This window comes from Embiotoca jacksoni, unplaced genomic scaffold (genome assembly GCF_022577435.1).
Source record: "Embiotoca jacksoni isolate LCO1_2020_lvr unplaced genomic scaffold, fEmbJac1.0.p SCAF_41, whole genome shotgun sequence".
In the NCBI taxonomy this organism is placed as follows: Eukaryota; Metazoa; Chordata; class Actinopteri; family Embiotocidae; genus Embiotoca; species Embiotoca jacksoni.
Genome location: NW_027185394.1, coordinates 2244099 through 2263665, shown reverse-complemented (window position 1 = coordinate 2263665; position 19567 = coordinate 2244099). Strand labels below are relative to the sequence as shown.

At 42.1% G+C, this 19567-nt stretch overlaps 1 protein-coding gene across 2 annotated transcripts; it reads left to right on the top strand.

Annotated features, from left to right (window-relative positions):
• Positions 1-1130: 1130 nt before the first annotated feature.
• Positions 1131-18335, top strand: LOC138209975 (solute carrier family 2, facilitated glucose transporter member 1-like). Of its 2 annotated transcripts, XM_069168834.1 has the most exons (11): positions 1131-1279; positions 1582-1711; positions 6445-6546; positions 7431-7591; positions 10031-10271; positions 10402-10564; positions 11334-11521; positions 12380-12484; positions 12573-12671; positions 12811-13014; positions 13108-18335. In XM_069168834.1, the coding sequence occupies exons 2-11, from the start codon at positions 1700-1702 to the stop codon at positions 13393-13395; spliced, it is 1563 nt and encodes a 520-aa protein (XP_069024935.1). In that variant the 5' UTR covers positions 1131-1279; positions 1582-1699; the 3' UTR covers positions 13396-18335. The 2 variants fall into 2 exon arrangements, with proteins under 2 accessions (XP_069024935.1, XP_069024936.1); XM_069168835.1 differs by lacking the exons at positions 1131-1279; positions 1582-1711 and adding an exon at positions 1752-2627.
• Positions 18336-19567: the final 1232 nt, after the last annotated feature.

Here is a 19567-nt window from a genome sequence, read left to right as displayed (position 1 = left end):
GATTGATTGTATTTTGAGTGCCATATGTACCGAGATAAAACTAAAGGGGGGAAAAAATCTGCAAAGTAGGTTTGAGTTTCCCACTTTTTGTGGCTAAATACAGCAAAACAATTTAAAAGTTTTGTTTATATATATATACAAAACTTTTAATTTTACTTTTTATATATGTATATATATACATATTATATATATATATATATGTATAAAAAAAAGAAAAGATGGCTCAGATGTGACAAAACAACAAAAAACATGAGGTTGGAAGTTGAGAAAAGCATCTGAAGGTCCAGTTTGTGGCTATTTCATGGAAATATCTTGTTTTTAAAACCTTCTCGTTGACCATAAAACTTGAAAATGAGCCTCTGATAGCGACTCAGCTGTTTCTGTAGAGGAAACCAGGAGGAGTTTGACGTTAACGCCTGCAGCTCCTGTGCATTGCAGAGGTTTTTTCTACACCCAACTGATGCGGAGCAGAAATATACGTTGCGTTCGTTGCATAACGCCTCCCTGACGTGGAGTCAGCTGACCTCAGTTTGTGTCACTGAGTTCATCATGAGACCGACGGAGCTGCAGGAACGAGACACCTGCTCTTTATTCATATTCATTTGTGTTGTTTATTTGCGTTGCAGCTGTAAAAAAATAAAATAATAATAATTAAAAATCAGGAATGTCTGCAGATTGAGGGCAAAAAGTCCTTTTCTACAGCAACCTTTTGAGCCGCATCCCGTGACCCCGTTGCCCTAGTAACGGCCCGCGTTGCATCAGCATCCGCAGCATCAGTCACTCAGCAGCTATACTGTCAAGGTCGCCAGCGTGAGGCATCATGGGAAGGCGAGGAGGACAGAGGAGGGAGGGGAGAGGAGGGGGCACGACAATCCCTCCGTCCTCCTCTGCGCATGCGCCCACTCTTTCGTCAACTGAGCTGACCAACTAACCGAATAAAAGAAAAAGGGGGCTGCAACCATAATAGGACATATAGACGACAGAGATGCACGCGATGATGCACGAGAGTCATGCGTTTTTAGTGGCACGTTAAAAAAAGAAGAAAAGCGAAGGGGGGGAGGGGTTGGTGTTGGGGAGGGGGGCTACGTCACGGCATCCCAGCAGCTCCTCGTTTTTTCATAGGTTGACGATGGACGTGCAAAAAAAATAAATAATGAAAACAAGTGCGTGCGGTTTACGTGCGGGTCTCCTCGCAGCTCGTGTGTGACAGAGACGGAGGACAAGGAGCGACTCCTGCAGCTCGAGACGGGTCTTCTTTTGTCCGGTGGAGTCGCGACAGGTGAGCGGGTGGATGTTTGGGTGGAGCTGCGTCTCCTCCCGTCTCCTCTTTGACCGACATCAGAAGTAGAAACAGATTATTTCAAAGACTTCTCAGCTCCGGACGTGTCTTATTGAATGGATGTGAGCGTGTTCCGGTGGCCGGTCCTCTGATGGGGGGAGGGAGGGGGAGAGGGGGGAGGGACGGGAGGGGGAGAGGGGGGAGGGACGGGAGGGGGACGGCGGTCGTGTCCGACCAGCCTCAGCCGACTCGCTACCAAGGACAGCGCCTCATAACTGTGGGATCTGTTCCTTTCCTCGCAGCTGCCAGCGCCGGCGGGCGGTGTCCTACGAAGCTTTTTAACATCACCTGAAGCTGCCGAGCTGCTCTCGGACATCCTCTGAGCTCAGGAAGTCATCCTCAGGACACATTTGTAAGAAGATGGAAAGGCAGGTGAGTGATTTTCAAAATGATGGCAAAACCCTTAACAACAGCTGAGAGGTCGCTTTTTATTTTTATTTTTATTTTTATTTTTATTTTTATTTTCCTGAGTACTGCACGTGTTTTCTATATGAAGTCGGTGTGGGAGGGATGTGGCTGCAGGACATCTCTGAGTCACCCACGAGCACTGCAGATGTGTTGGGAAGAATATCCTGCATTTACGATGAAGTCAGAGGCTGAGCGAGGAGGTGGAGGTTTTATTTCTGCTGCAACAACGAGAGGCAGAAAAGGACAATTTCATGTTTTTATTTTTTCAGAGGATTATTGTGTTTTGTAGCGATTCTTCCAAAAAAAATAAATAAATAAAGTAAATTCAGACATTTTCAACTCCAAGCGATGACTTTTAATACGCAGAAAATATTTAAGGAAATATTTATGGATGAGAGGGAGAAAAAAAAAGAAAAGAAAAAGGGAGACAGAGAGGCTGCAAACAAACAAACAAACAAACAAACAAATGAACACAGACATTTTAGTTTGGAGCGTGTGGGCGGAGCTTAAGCGAGTCGTGGTGATCAGCTGACACGCTGTGGCTTTTTAAATTTTAAATTTTTAATTTTTACACACGCAAACACCCACAAAAAAATACATCTGAGTTGCCGCAGCGATATCAGGGTGGATTTGTGCGTTTGTGTACGACAGCGTGTGCACACATGCTGTCGTCACGACACCTGTTGCCATAGTAACGGAGCATCTTGCATCTAGCAACAGTCTGCTACACCATTGTAAAAGCGTGTGAAAGGCTTAGTCAGAGAGGGCGGTGTCCTACGAAGCTTTTTAACACCACCTGAAGCTGCCGAGCTGCTCTCGGACACCCTCTCAGCTCAGGAAGTGATCGTCCGGACACATTTGTAAGAAGATGGAAGGGGAGGTGAGTGATTTTCAAAATGATGGCAAAATGTTTAACAACAGCTGAGAGGTCGCATCCTGATAGCCGGAAATCACCAGATAAAGGAGCAGATATTGATTTTAGCAAAACTTAGAAATAAAAAAACCAAAAACCCGTGATCCAGGAACGATGTGGAGAAAATAAATCCAAGAAACATTCATGGAAAATAAAAATTTGACTCCAAAATAAGGAAAAATATCCTAAAATCTGCACACAAAAAAATATTTTTTAATTTTTTTTTTTTATTGCTTTAGCTGAACTTCCTTTTTGACACAAAAACCAGCTGGAACAAAAGAGTAAATTTGCTCTAAAACTGATCTAAATTCTCCAGTTTGAGTCTGTTGACCGACCAGAGGAACATCAGAAACTAAACTCAGACTTGTTTACGTGACACAAACATGATTAAATCCATCGTCGATTCGACCTGAGAGTCCGTGTCTCGCTGTAAGCAACACAAATATTTATGCATCACCTGACGTGTGTGTGTGTGTGTGTGTGTGCGTGTGTCTGTGTGTGTGTGTGTGTGTGTGTGTGAGAGTGTCCCGTCGTCCTCCTTCTGCTCCGTCCCGCTCTGACCTCTCGTGCCAGATATTATTTTTCAATAAAAAAAAAAAATACAAAAACGCAAAACAATCCTGAAACATCTGTCAATCAAAAGTTTCAGCTGATCTCGGATGTAGGTCTGTGTGTGTGTGTGTGTGTGTGTGTGTGTGTGTGTGTGTGTGTGTGTGTGTGTGTGTGTGCTGCCGTGCATTAGCAGGAGTGTTCATTTACTTTGAGACCTTTTTGTGCAGAGGGCTGCCCTCTGCTCACTTTCTAGCCTGTGTCAATAAAGCTGTCGCCTCCAGGCTGTTGCCGTGGAGACGGGAGGGAAGGATGTTGGGGGAGGAGGAGGAGATATGGACACTCCTTGAAAATGGTTGGAAAAAAAAAAAAAAAGGGAGACAGAGAGGCTGCAAACAAACGAACAAACGAACAAACGAACGAACGAACGCAGACATTTTGGTTTGGAGCGTGTGGGCGGAGCTTAAGCGGGTCGTGGTGATCAGCTGACACGCTGTAGCTTTTTTTTTTTAAATTGTTCATTTTTACACATGCAAACACCCACAAAAAACTAAATCTGAGTTGCTGCAGCGGTATCAGGGTGGATTTGTGCGGACAGTGTGTTCACATGTTGTCGTTTCGACACCTGTTGCCATAGTAACATCATCTGCATGCAGCAACAGGCTGCTACGCCATCGTAAAAGTGTGCGAAACGCTTAGTCAAAGAGTTAAAACACTAAAAATGACGTTGTGTTCTTCAGGTTTTAGTCGTGTTTTCCCGTCGCTTCTTTAAATCTGTTAGAAATATTTGCAGCAATGAGAAATGAAATCCATCTCGATGATCTGAAAGTGTTCTGATTTCAGAAATGTGATATTAAGAAGGATTTCTGTTTGTTTTTTTAGAAGAACTAGATTTGTCGTTTGCACTTCACAGATTCGAGGACCGTAAACATCGAATCTGTAGCCGGAGATCAGCTGATCCGAGATCTGACCTTGTTATTGATCCCTCATCGACAGTTTGGGTGGAGTCATGTGACCCGTAAATTTCGACTGAGTCACTGTGACTTGACAAAAAAAAACAAAAAAACAACAGAGAGACGAATGCAGTCGGTGAAGGAGAGAGAGAGAGAGAGAGAGAGAGAGAGAGAGGAAGGTGAACTGTGTGTGTGTGTGTGTGTGTGTGTGTGTGTGTGTGTGTGTGTGTGTGTGTGTGTGTGTGTGTGATTGGGGAGAGTTTCATTTTGCTCTTCCTACCACGCTTGAAGCTTTTTTTTTTTCTCTCCACGTCACGTTTAATTAATTTTTAAAGCGATGAAGATGACGATGACGATGACAGACAGGTGACGAAGGCTCAGTGTGTTTGTGTTTCCATGTCGTCATTTTTATTGCAGCTGAAACTTTTCATACTTAAGAAAATGAACCCGCGTAAAATTCCGAGGATTTTATTTTGAAGGAACTCTTCCTGAAACCCATCCTTCAAATTAAAGGCGCAGTCCACTTAATTTTAGAGATGGAGCTCAGAAGATCGTTAAATTCAACGTGAGCGTGCAGCATTGTTTTTTTTTTTTCACTTTTTAAAGTGTTTAAGTTTTATAATGTAAAAAAAAATAACTTTACTGCACAGACAGACTTTTGTAAATGATAAAATCACAACATGGTCTCAAAAACACTTTACAAAAAACAAACAACACAGCGAGGACATAAAATGACAAAAGATCACGTTAAAAACATTCATGTTTCGAAAGAAAAAAAAAGTTCAGGTTCATTATTAGAATTTATGGAGATTTTATCAAATATTTTGAACAGAAAATAAAAGAAATTACAACAAAACCTGCAGCTGAAAACACTTTTAATGAACTGATATGTTTCTTTTATTTCCTTTTTTGTGGTGACAAAAGCTGTATTAGTCAGGTCAAATGAAACAACATGAAATAAAATAAAGACGATTCTGCCTTCATCCAAGGTCCACTTACTGGTTCTCCTCTCCTCCGATTGGTTCCCGCTCACACACCTCCCGCAGAAGTGCATCCTGGGTAGGTGCGGCGTTTGCTAATATCACCTGACCTCGCACTGATATTGTCGCGCGTCCAAGGTCGGAGGATCACCTGAGGCCCGGCCGCGTCTCAATACTGTGTCCGATGTACTCGTGTGACCGGCGCTTCTGCTCCGTCAGCACCGGGTCTCTCTGTCGGACGCCGACTCAGCAGAAACAAAGACACGGAGGCCCAATTTTCCGGCCCGGTTCGGTTATTCAAAGTTAAAACATCAGTAAAACAGCTGTTTAATGTAGTTTATTTTTCTGATTGAAGCCATGACAACACTAATCTTCAGCTCAATCCGCCAGCTGTTCAAACTGAGGCCCGCGGGCTCCATGCGGCCCGTTTGGAAATCTTTCGAAGGCCTCCAAAAAGATGCCCGTCTGGATTGTGTTTCCTAAATATCTGCTCTGACTTGTTCTGACGGCATCACAACTGAAACTGAAGCCATCAAAGGGAGCATTAGTTTATTCAGTGTACTAATATATTTATCAGTATTAAGAGTTAAGTCGTCTCTGCAGCCGTCCAGTCCACTTTTAAAATGGATTTATAGGGCGCAGCTCTGAAGGAAGAACGACTGCCGACTCGTCGATATCCCGTCTGTTTATTTCAGGCCCGCCAACGTCGGCATTTTTCAGTTTTATCATCAGCAAAGAGAAATGAAGTGAACTGAAACAACTGAAAGGAAACAGAATGGGGCTTTTATTTCTAATTAGAAATACAAACAAAGAAATATAAAAGCAAGCAGCGGCTCCGGTCACGGATAAACACATTTTAGAAAATGTTAAAAGTTCATCGAGCTCCTCCAGATTTCCCATGAAGCTCCACGGGAAGCCGGACGGCTCCTTTTATTTCACCCTGATGTTATTAAGGAGCCAAATCGCCGTGGTTACGGGGCCCCGGCTCTGCTGCGGGATTCAATTACATCTGCAGTTAGCTGATTGTCCTCAGGGAGGACAAACTAAGACATGAAAACAGTCGAGACCAGAAATATATATTTACTAAATAATATTTATAACTTTTAGTTTGTGGAAAATGGTAAAAAAAAAATTAAAAAAAATAGCACTGAGAGCTGTGAAGTATGAACATGGTGATTATATTGTGTGTGTGTGTCATTGCGTCATAGTTTTATTGCATCTGTCTGTCTGCTGCAGTCATTTTAAATCCCATTATGAGCTCTGATTTCCTCTCTCTTCCTCCTCCTCCTCCTCCTCCTCCAGGAAAAGCAGGTGACAGGTTACCTCCTGTTCTCCTTGTGCACCGCCGTCATCGGGTCTCTCCAGTTTGGTTACAACACGGGCGTCATCAACGCTCCGGAGCAGGTCGGTGAAAATCAACCAAACATCTGAACTTCACATCTGATTTTAATTTGGTGATTTCCATAAAGACCGTTTTTACATTCAGGCAGATACGACACAAGTGGATTTAAACGTCAGCAATATTTCACTCGACTCAACAGAAGCTCTGCTGACCCGTTTTTTCGGGGGCTCAAAAAGAAGCCTTTCAAAATAAAAGTCTCTTTGTCAACAAAAGTCAATGAAACCTTTCGTTTCTCAATCAAAACGAACTACACGCATATTGAACAGAATTCTCTTTTAAAAAAGGAAGTAACGGGGATCATGGGAGATGTGGTCAATTTGTTGGATCAGTTTTGTACCTCCAGCTGTTTGGTTTTTTTAAGTTTGCAAAATTTAAGATAAGACCTTAAATATTTCTGTGATTTGCAGCTTGTTTATTACGTACGACTCTTTTTCTTTATTACGCTATCGTTTGAAAAAAAAAACTCTTGCAATTTTTACCGCAAAAAACTAATTTAAAACTCAGTAAAATTGCATCGTAATGAAGCATTTTTGATCCCAACAATCACAAAAAAAAAATCCTCAAACTCCTGGAGGGACTGATGACGACCAGTAAATCTGCTAAATGTGGATTATCCTAGTTTAGCATAAAAACTTTTCTTTTTTTAAAGCTCACTAATTAAAGCTGTATGTCACATGTTTAATTTTTTAAAAAAAAGAGTACGTTTGTGAGTGCAGAAGTGAAGTTTATACTAAGGCCAAAAGCGATGCTAGCTGTTTCCCCTCGCTTTCAGTCTTTATGCTAAGCTAAGCTAATCACAAAAAAAAAAAAAAAAAAAAAAAAATTCCCTTAAAGCGCCCTCGACGGTTCGGTAAATTATCCCGGGGTTTATTTCATCTCTCCTCAGAAACTGCGATCTTTCTTCAATGACACCTGGATGGAGCGCTACGGCGAGCCAATCAGCCCGGGCGTCTGCACCGTCGTGTGGAGCGTCGCCGTGGCGATCTTCAGCGTGGGCGGCATGGTGGGCTCCTTCAGCGTGGGCGTCATGGCCAACAGATTCGGGAGGTACGGATCGTCTTTTTGTTTTGATAATATTAATTCTGTGAGGTTTTTTTTTAGGTTTTCCATCGCAGGGTATGTTGTTGTTTTTGTTGTTTTTGTTGTGTTTATTCCCCGAACCGCCTCCAGTCGTTACCGTTAATGGATTTCATGAAGCGAGTCCGTCCTTTGTTTTCTCCTTTCGACATCAAAACACACTCTATTTCCTTTCTGTGGTCAGATCCTTTTAAGTGCTTAAATCTATTTTCCAAAACATAATTAGAGACATTTAGAGCACAGCAGAAATACATCTGGCTTTTATTTATATATATATAAATAATTTATATTTATATATATATACAGTGGGTACGGAAAGTATTCAGACCCCTTTAAATGTTTCACTCTTTGTTTCATTGCAGTCATTTGCTAAAATCATAAAAGTTCATTTTATTTCTCATTAATGTACACTCAGCACCCCATCTTGACAGAAAAAAACAGAAATGTAGAAATTTGTGCAAATTTATTAAAAAAGAAAAACTGAAGTATCACATGGTCATAAGTATTCAGACCCTTTGCTCAGTATTTAGTAGAAGCACCCTTTTGAGCTCGTACAGCCATGAGTCTTCTTGGGAATGATGCAACAAGCTTTTCACACCTGGATTTGGGGATCCTCTGCCATTCTTCCTTGCAGATCCTCTCCAGTTCCGTCAGGTTGGATGGTGAACGTTGGTGGACAGCCATTTTCAGGTCTCTCCAGAGATGCTCAATTGGGTTTAGGTCAGGGCTCTGGCTGGGCCAGTCAAGAATGGTCACAGAGTTGTTCCGAAGCCACTCCTTTGTTATTTTAGCTGTGTGCTTAGGGTCATTGTCTTGTTGGAAGGTGAACCTTCGGCCCAGTCTGAGGTCCAGAGCACTCTGGAAGAGGTTTTCTTCCAGGATATCTCTGTACTTGGCCGCATTCATCTTTCCTTCAATTGCAACCAGTCGTCCTGTCCCTGCAGCTGAAAAACACCCCCATAGCATGATGCTGCCACCACCATGTTTCACTGTTGGGATTGTATTGGGCAGGTGATGAGCAGTGCCTGGTTTTCTCCACACATACCGCTTAGAATTAACGCTAAAAAGTTCAATCTTGGTCTCATCAGACCAGAGAATCTTATTTCTCATAGTCTGGGAGTCCTTCATGTGTTTTTTGGCAAACTCTATGCGGGCTTTCATATGTCTTGCACTGAGGAGAGGCTTCCGTCGGGCCACTCTGCCATAAAGCCCCGACTGGTGGAGGGCTGCAGTGATAGTTGACTTTGTGGAACTTTCTCCCATCTCCCTACTGCATCTCTGGAGCTCAGCCACAGTGATCTTTGGGTTCTTCTTTACCTCTCTCACCAAGGCTCTTCTCCCACGATTGCTCAGTTTGGCTGGACGGCCAGGTCTAGGAAGAGTTCTGGTCGTCCCAAACTTCTTCCATTTAAGGATTATGGAGGCCACTGTGCTCTTAGGAACCTTGAGTGCTGCAGAAATTATTTTGTAACCTTGGCCAGATCTGTGCCTTGCCTCAATTCTGTCTCTGAGCTCCTTGGACAGTTCCTTCGACCTCATGATTCTCATTTGCTCTGACATGCACTGTGAGCTGTGAGGTCTTATATAGACAGGTGTGTGCCTTTCCTAATCAAGTCCAATCAGTTTAATTAAACACAGCTGGACTCCAATGAAGGAGTAGAACCATCTCAAGGAGGATCAGAAGAAATGGACAGCATGTGAATTAAATATGAGTGTCACAGCAAAGGGTCTGAATACTTATGACCATGTGATATTTCAGTTTTTCTTTTTTAATAAATTTGCACAAATTTCTACATTTCTGTTTTTTTTGTCAAGATGGGGTGCTGAGTGTACATTAATGAGAAATAAAATGAACTTTTTTGATTTTAGCAAATGGCTGCAATGAAACAAAGAGTGAAAAATTTAAAGGGGTCTGAATACTTTCCGTACCCACTGTATATTTATATATATAATAATAATAATAATAATAATAATAATAAGTTTAATTACATGCAATGCCTTAGCATGTGTGAATATCAGGTAAAAACGTCTCTTTTTCACATTAAAAATAAAAAAATAATAAGTCTTTAAATAAAGTAAAAAAGAAAAAAAGAAAAGAAGCTACTCTGCTTCTTTCCAAAAGTTTTTTTTTTTTCCACATTTTTGTTTGCGTCAGACTAAAAAACAACACAATATATTCAGTTTTAATCTAGTTTGAAGACACATTTTTGAAAGCTAGGCTCATGTTTGCTCTCCTTATGCTAAGCTAGGCTAATCACCTGCCGTCTCCGGCTCCATGTTGAGTCCACTCGAGTCTGGAGTAGAAGTATGACTCTAAACCGTGAAGGCGGCACAAACATCTGTCAACATCTGGAACGAACCAGTAGCTGTGGAAGGACTGAACGAGTCTCCCTCCTCCTTCCTCCCCAGGCGGCGCTCCATGGTCCTGGTCAACTGTCTGGCGTTGATCGGCGGCCTCCTCATGGGCTTCTCCACCCTTTGCTCCTCCTACGAGATGGTGATCGCCGGCCGCCTGGTCATCGGCCTGTTCTGCGGCCTCTTCACCGGCCTGACGCCCATGTACGTGGGCGAGGTGTCGCCGACGCCGCTCCGGGGCGCCTTCGGCACGCTGCACCAGCTCGGCGTGGTCGTGGGCATCCTGATCGCTCAGGTCGGCGGCGACACGAACTTCACCGTCGATCTGCCGCCGAGGACTCGACTCTAACGGTCGTGTGTGTGTGTGTGTGTGTGTGTGTGTGTGTGTGTGTGTGTGTGTGTTTTTTTTTTCTTCTCTGTTGTAGATCTTCGGTCTGGAGGCCCTGCTGGGCTCCCAGAAGATGTGGCCCCTGCTGCTCGCCCTCACCGTGGTGCCCGCCGTGCTGCAGTGCATCCTGCTGCCCTTCTGCCCCGAGAGCCCCCGATTCCTGCTCATCAACCTGAAGCAGGAGGAGCAGGCTCGCCAAGGTGCACACCGACACCACGCACATGTCGGGATCTCCTTTTTCACAATCAAATATTTGCAATTTTCTCTCTCAAAAAGTTGCTCCGGTTTCAGCGGATTCAATCGTTCGTTATTCAATGAACGTATCGACTTCATGAACGACTTTAAGAAGTGTAAAACGTGTGTCGATGAGCTGGAACGAAGTTGGCTGACGAGGTTTGACAAAAAACTACATTTGTGATGAATTTTCCATTCTGCCTCAGCAGCACTCTTTTTTACAGCTAAACTATGAATTTGTATCTTCATTATAATAAAAATAATTGTTGTTTTACTAAAAAATGACTTAAAATGTCATAAAAATGAGGTCCTTTGACCATAAATAAGAAAAACTAAAAGTGTAACATTAACGTATGAAATGTGAAGTAAATATTGTCCTCCAGCGAACTCGTAAAGTAAAAATGTGAAACCAAAAACAGATCGTGCTCTCTAATTGGAAGAGCAGTGATTTTTTTTTCTCCCCCGTACAGTGACAGACACTCGGAGGTGAGACGAGAGTCCTCGAGGCGACAGAAGGTTTTGGCGTCTGTTCGGTGTCGACGCCGAGGCTCTGACCCACTTTCTCATTTCGCAGCACAAACAAAACACAAACAAAACACAAACAAAACACAAACAGCAGGTTCTCTGAACCGGTGCGGCGACGGACGAGGAAGAAAAAACGCCGTCCTCGTCACTTTTTTTTTCTTTTTTTTTTTTCTCGCCGAAGATAACTCTGTCCTCTCGATCCGTCCACAGCGCTGGTGCGTCTGCGCGGCACCGAGGACGTGATCAAAGACATGCAGGAGATGAAGGAGGAGAGCGCCAAGATGGCCATGGAGAAGAAGGTGACCATCGCCGAGCTCTTCCGCTCGCCGGTGTACCGCCAGCCGCTGCTCATCGCCGTCATGCTGCAGCTCTCACAGCAGCTGTCGGGCATCAACGCTGTGAGTCAGCAGCACACACACACACACACACACACACACACACACACACACGTTTATCATTAGTTGTTACTATGGAACCCCGTGAGTGGTTGCCTTGACGACAGACCCTCACCCTGTGGCCTGCATTAAAAAAAACACGTTATACAATCAACTTAGTGTCCACACGTCAAACAAAATCATCAGTCTTCAAATCTCTATTGAAAACATTTATTCTCACTGATTTCTCCAGATTAGATCATCATTTTAATTTCATCATTTTTTTGTTTATTTTTAATTCAATTTTTTTTATTACAATTATATTTATTAATTCATTAAATTAATCAAAATAAACGTGATTTGGATTTTTTTATTTTAATTTTAGTTCATTTCTGAATTTATTAATTTCACTCACATCTCCAGATTAGGCCTCATTTTAATTTAAATTTTGAGTTTATTTCAATTTTTGTTTTCATTTGAATTATTGATAGATAAAATCAATTAAAATTTTCAAATTAAATGTTATTTTACTTTTATTCAAATTTCTTGTTTTAATTTCAAATTAAAATTTAAATGTTTGTTTATTTATTCATGTTTGATTTAAATTTTAATTTAAACTTTTAATTTGTGTACGTATTAATATATTGTTATTTGTGTGTGTTGCTTTGTTTTAAAATTGTTTTTAACTTCTTTAGTTTTGTTTCATTTGTTTCAGGTCTGTTTGATTTGTGTTCATATTTCGTGTTTCATGCATCATTTTGGTCGACTTCTGTTCTTCATAAATAAACTGACTTGATTATTATAAAACATAACATCCTTCCTCCTCCTCTTCCTCTTCCTCCTCCTTTTCCTCTTCCTCCTCCTCCTCCTCCTCCTCCTCAGGTCTTCTACTACTCCACCGGGATCTTCGCCTCGGCAGGCGTGAAGAAGCCCATCTTCGCCACCATCGGCGCCGGCATCGTCAACACCATCTTCACCGTCGTTTCTGTGAGTGTTTGTGTTTGTGTTTGTGTTTGTGTTTGTGTTTCACCCCCCTCACCCCCTCCCGTCTCTGTCTCCACCCGTCGCGTCGCAGCTCTTCCTGGTGGAGAAGGCGGGACGAAGGACTCTCCACCTGCTGGGGCTCAGCGGGATGGCGGTCAGCGCTCTGTTGATGACCATCTGCCTGCTGCTGGTGAGTTCACCTGGTTTGTAGTTCATCTGGTTGGAGAAAGAAAAATACTCACAGATTTTCGTATTAATTATCAGATAATCAATAAATTTAAATCTTTTTTCCGTCAATCACTGAATACGTGTCCTCCGTTCCTGAGCAGAAGCACATCCCCGCCATGAGCTACATGGCCATCTTTGCCGTCATGCTCTTCGTGGCGATGTTCGAGATGGGCCCCGGTCCGATCCCGTGGTTCATCGTGGCCGAGCTCTTCTCCCAGGGGCCCCGCCCGGCGGCCATGGCCGTGGCCGGCTGCTGCAATTGGACGGCCAACTTCCTGGTTGGAATGAGCTTCCCCAAACTAGTGGTAAGGGGGCGGGGACGGCGGGGACGTTTTGTTTTTGTGGACTTTTACCGCTTTTATTTCGTTCGTTTTCATCGTCTAATCTCCTGTCCTCAGGAATGGTGCGGCCCTTGGGTCTTCCTCATCTTCAGCTCCTTCCTCGTCCTCTTCTTCTTCTTCACCTACATCAAAGTCCCGGAGACGAGGGGCAAGACCTTCGACGAGATCGCCCGCTGCTTCAGCAGCACCCTGCCTCCCGCCTCCTCCCCCTCGCTGTCCGGCGAGAACCCTCCGGCCAGCGCCAGCACCGCCATGAAGATCCCGGCCTCGCCCGTGAAGGAGAAGGTCCCGCTGATGGAGACCACGCCCCTCAAAGATAAACAGGGCGGCACGGGAAATAAATAGAGGTGTAGGTGTTGTTTTAAAGGTTATAAATGAAGGAAAATCTCAAAAAACAAAACGATTTTATTTAATAGCAGACCGACAAACGTGTCATCGACTTCTAGGGTTTGACCTTTGACCTGCTTTCATGGATTTCTTCTTTTTCTGCGACATTTCCTGCAGCTCCTTCTTCCCTCCGTAGGAATTCAGCTGCTACTCGTTAGAAGAGCGAGTCGTTTTCAGCACGGCTGTGAGTGTGTGTGTGTGTGTGTGTGTGTGTGTGTGTGTGTGTGTGTGTGTGTGTGTGTGTGTGTGTGTGTGTGAGAGGGTCCAGGTGAGCTGGTCGGGAAGCAGCGTGTGTGATTGTTTTCTTTGAATTCACACATTCCTGATATTAAAGTCCGTAGTGGATATCGTAGTGCAATATGAGCGTAGCTGTAGATTATATTTTATTCAAAATCACACGTCTGATGTTAATATTTTTGCTTTTTAAGCTTCTTCCTTCAGCTGTTCGTTACGAGCTGACAGACCAAATCCTACATGACGGCAAAAAAGGGGTGAAATAGACACGCCCATCGACTACAGACCAAAAACGTGAGATATCGACGCTTTGGGCGTGTAACTGTAATCCTATACAGCCCAAAGCGTGTCTATCTCACGTTTTGCTGTAGCGTGCATGCGTGTCTATTTCACGCTTTGCTGGACGGACCGGGGAGCTTTTTAGCGATGCCAAAGTGCTTCTGGTTGTTCAATTTAAGGTGTGGAGTTAACAGCAGAATTTATTTTAATATAAAAAAGACAGCTACTGTAGTTAAAGATGTAATCCACGAGTTTATCTTTACGTATTTGGAGTTTGGCGCCACCCCTGGTGATACCTGCTCATCGCGAATTTATTCACAAACAAACAAAGTTTCACGTTCACCAGATAATTTAGTTTGTATGACGATATATTGATAATTAAATGTGGGTTTCTTGTGGATTTGTTGCTTTCCTGGAGGATATTTTGTGGAGTAACAACCGGCCTGTTTTCCACATGTACATTAAAGTAGGATAACGTGCAATGTATATTTTTTTGCTAAAGGGAAAATCATTATCATTATAGTATTTATTACCATAGAAATAAATTTTTTGTACAAAGTATATCGTTATAAAAGCCACTTTAGAATTGTAGTGCTTTCCCGATGGGTAAGAAGGTGCAGCTCAGAGTTAAAGATGAACTCTTTTATTAAATATGCACTTTGGTAAACATACAATTAGCAGTCAGCATTAGAGCCACAAACGGCGCTTAAACAACCGCGAACAAACTGCTCATCACCTACAGTGTATTTACCTGAGCGATATATCTGGCAAAGCTGATTTTAGAGTAGATAAGAGACGTAATAAAAATGTGCAATCAATGTAGAAACGTACAGCCTAAACACTGCAGGAGCTGATCATGGGCAGAGGCAACTAAAGGGGGAAAGTGCTAATACTGTACAAACGGCGGGTAAATGAAGACGCGACCGTCTCCGGTGGTTCGGTATCTGGAGGCAGCGGCTCTCAATGCTCTGATTGGTTGGTTGATTTGTGGGCAAAGTTTAAAAGCTCTTCTGTCTATTTGTTATTGGTTGGTTTTTCTTTGTCTCTTGAAGTCCACTGACCGAGTGTCGGCAAACTTTGGGCTCCAAAGGCGGCAGATCTCTTTAAAGGTCCCATATTTTACACTTTTCTCATGTTTTTATTTTTAATCTTGCATAAGAAGACATTTTTGTGGTTTTAAGCACCAAAAAACATTTCAATATAGTTTTACACCTCCTGTTTTAAAGCTTCTCTCTGCAGCTCTCGGGCTGTTTCGTGTCTGTGTCTTTAAGGCGATACTCTCTTCTGATTGGCTGACTTTTTCAAAGTAAAACACGCCCTGGCCAATCACATGTTTTCTTCTGTGTTGTAGCTTGTTAGCTCTGCGACGGACTGACTGCTCTGTTTTCTTTGAGATCAAAAAAAAAAAATTGGACAGTATGCCGTGCTGAGGGTGGACATGTGTCTGAGTTTGTGACATCACAAACTTACAGAAGTCCAAACGGCACTGTTGCATTTCCCAGACACTTTCACAGTATTTATATATGAAGCACGTACACCTGCTTTATAATTTAAATTTAATTTAAATCTTGTAAAATTTAATTTTATAATCAAAAAAATAAATTACATTTATTCAGTTTGGGACCTTTAAAGCCTTCTTTCTGTTGTCTTCCTTTGAAAACACTCAGAGAACAGTAGTTACGTAACCTCGAGCTCTTCAGCTCCACCCACCGCTCTCTGCTGTAGCACAGTGCTACACTGTAGGGCTAAACCTACGTCAATCTGCCTTCAGGTCAAACTGAACATCGTTTTTTCCCATGAGTGGACATATGTGTTTTAGACATGACGTGTTATTTGTGATCCAACGTGAAGAATGTCCATAGATGCTTTAAAGATCTTTCGAATGGCTCTTAAAGGCCCAAAACCGAACCAGCAGGGGTCTCCAACCTGTAGCGTTAACGTTATCGTTTAAGAGAGACACACAGAGGTCAGAGGACATAAACACAGCAGAGATTCTCACACTGAGCTGGCTGCGCCATAAATTAGGCAAATAACATAAGTACAATATTTTTGCCGATAGCCGGGTGGAGCTATAAAGCAAGTATCTGTCCCCCCCCCCCCCCTAATTGAAAAAGTAAAAAAAGAAAAGGTTGGATTCCCCTGGCTCTAAAAAGCCTCGTAAACAGGCAGCTATAAACCAGTGGTTCCTAAAAAAAAAAATTTTTAATCTGAAATGACGGCAGCTTTTACCGAACTGTTTGATTCCAATATTGTGGAAATATTTATTTAGAAAATAATGAAATTTAAAAATCGTCCGTCGTAGCCTCGTCCGGTTGTGTTTCCGGGTTTATTCGTAGCTTTGCCCGAGATGATTGGCTTGCGAGTGTTGTAGTGTCTGTGGCGTATATGTGGTATGACACAAAGTATATTTTCTGTATCCCGTCGTGGCCGCTGTAGTTCCTTAAACCACGCTGCAAATCGAGAACGTATTTATTTATGTATTTACTGTATTATTTATTTTTTTGGGCTACACTGTAAAAAAAAAAAAAAAAAAAAAAAAGTATCTCGACAAGTCTTTTTATATGGAAGAGTCGACGTGAACAGGCTCGTTGAGATGAGTATTTCTAACGGTGATTGTGGAGTCACGACTTTGTTGTGTATTTGCTGTATTTGTGGACGATAGTGGCGTATTGTGTTTGCACTGAATGGGAGGGGGGGGGGGGGGGCACTCCTCTCCGGTCGTGTTGAGTGTCGTGTTTTAATTCTGTCCTTCACCAAACTTCACCAAACTTCACCAAACTCCACCAAACTTCACCAAACTCCACCAAACTTCACCAAACTCCACCAAACTTCACCAAACTTCACCAAACTTCACCAAACTCCACCAAACTTCATCAAACTTCACCAAACTCCACCAAACTTCACCAAACTTCACCAAACTTCACCAAACCAGAGTCAAAACATCCCAAAAAAAAGTCCTCGGCTTCCCTTTTTTAATCTGAGCTCTAAAGTGAAATTTAAAGTCTCGAAGGTCAAAGTGACGAAATTCAACTCACAAGTTAAATGGTTTTGTTTTTTTTTTAATGAGGAAAAAGATTTGATTTCGTGTAAAAAATAATAATAAAATTTTTTTTTTAAAAAAAAGCTAACACTTTGTCGAGGATGGTGAAACTGCCCGTTTGAGAACAGAATCAGGGATTTCAAAATAAAACCTCTCCACTCGGATTTCAAAATAAAACCTCTCCACTCGCCAGGAGCCTCGACGTTCGACAGAGATTATTAAAAGAACTCGTTTGGTGAAAATGTCTAAAACCAACTAACGGAGATCCAGAAAGTTTGCTGAGAGGTTTTTGAAACGAACACACAGGTGCACACTGCTCCCCTCCGAACCATAGCCAGCTACTTTATGCACATCCTCCACTTCCTGTCCAGAGATGTGAGAGCATATGTATTAATCTGTAAATATGTATTTTTAAAAAAACAAGATTTCTATGTTGACTTGCACGGTCACACGTATTTAGTTTTTTTTGGGGTACACATTGTCGCCATCTCTCCCGTCGTTTTTATTTGTTTGTGAACGAAGTCTCTATTTTATTTTCATCTCCTCGTGTCGTTTTATCTGGTTTTGTTGTTTTTTTTAGGGGGGGGGGCAGCCATATTGTTTTTCTTTTGTAGAATTAAAAAATAAAAAAAAATTAAATCCTTGATTTCAATTACGCAGCCATGGGCAACGGCTGACAAAATAGTGGGTTACTACCGAGTCACGTTACCCGGCAACAGCCGAAGGAGTAAAAAAAAAATAATTCCAAAACTAAAATTCTACCCGGCAACAGGTGACTCCTCGGAGAAATTTGGATTCAGGTGCTGCCTTTTCAAAACAGAAAGGTCCAAGCTGTTCACTGAAACTGTCCCGCTGAGGCTGCTGTGTTCTTTGTTGTTGTTGTCATTTGTTGTTTGTTTGTGCGTTGTGTTTGTGTGTCTGAGTATCACGTACTGTAAGTGAGCTGCTCGTGCCTCTCTGTTCTTCACACACACACACACACACACACACACACACACACACACACACACACACACACACACACACACACACACACATTCAAGACTGTTACTTCCTGTGTGTGTTGTTTAGTTCACATCACAGCAGAAGTTTGAGGTCCACTTAGTGCTTTAAATTTAAAGTGACCGCGGTGATTTCAGACTCTCAAGCAGCCGTCGTCTGTACGCTTCATGATTTCTGGAGATATTTACGGGATGTGTTTTGTTGTTTTTATTTTCAGTGTGCAGCATCTGATGGTTTGAACTTTTTTCTGTGCCACACCGGTGATGCACCCCAGCTGTTTTTGTTTGTACTGTACATACCAGATATAATGTTCTTAAATAAAAATATTAATCATGTAACTACACACTGTTGTGAAGGCAGTCTTTTTTTTTTTTTTTCACACGTTTATGTGAATTTAGGATTTATGATTTCCTCTGAGCTGTAATGCAGCATTAACCACATAATATCCTAATTAGAATTCAATATTTTTAATGGGGAACTCATCGGAGAATAATAAACTGATGCTTTTTTTTTTTTTTACAGAAAGCTTGTGTTACAAAAAATGGGCGTTTTAACAAAAGATGATCGCAAAGCATTGTGGGAAATGTAGGATCCAGCCTGTGAGGTCTCAGCGCCTGTTTCACCGATCTGGATCATCTTTTTAAAAATCAATCTCCTGCAAATCTGACAAATTTACAAAACTATTGGACTTCAAAAGTCTCCCAGTCAAACTGACCATAAGATAGTTAATTAAGTCTTAACTTATTCTTAACTTTTATTTATCGTCTGATTTTTATGACTAAAATTTTGCTTCTTATTTTCCATTTGGATAATTTAACTAGATGTTTTTATATATATATAAATATATATAAGTCTGATATGTTTTGTTCTCCTCACGTGTCGGGATGTTCTTTAATTTAACTACATTTTGCTGCCAACACTCACATAAGTAGAATTTTGTCATTTAGGATTTTCACTTGAAATGAAGTACCTTAATTAAAGGCTCTGAATACTTCTTGTCATATAATTAGTATAACTTTGAGGTACTTTTATTTTATCACATTTCACAGGAAAAACACATTTTCATTCCACATTTATTTGACAGCTTTTGGTGACGAGTTACTTTACAAACTGAAAAAAAGAAGAAAATAAAATGTGTATTGTCTAATAATGTCATATATAATCATATAACACGTCAGAGGGACCAAACCAGGACTTTTACTTTACATTACATTTCATTTAGCTGATGCTTTTATCCAAAGCGACTTACAATAAGTGCATATCAACCATGAGGGTACAAAACCCAGAACAACAAGAATCGAGGAGGAGGAGGAGGAGGAGGAGGAGCGGAGTAGTGTGAGTGTATTTCGGAGGTTAGAGACCAGTCGAGTTGCTGCATTCTGGATGAGCTGCAGAGGTCGGATGGTACTAACAGGTAGACCTGCCAGGAGGGAGTTACAGTAGTCTAGATGTGAGATGACCAGAACCTGGACCAGAACCTGGACCAGAGCCTGGACCAGAACCTGGACCAGAACCTGGACCAGAACCTGGACCAGAACCTGCACCTCCTTCTGAGTGAGAAGAGGACGTATTCTC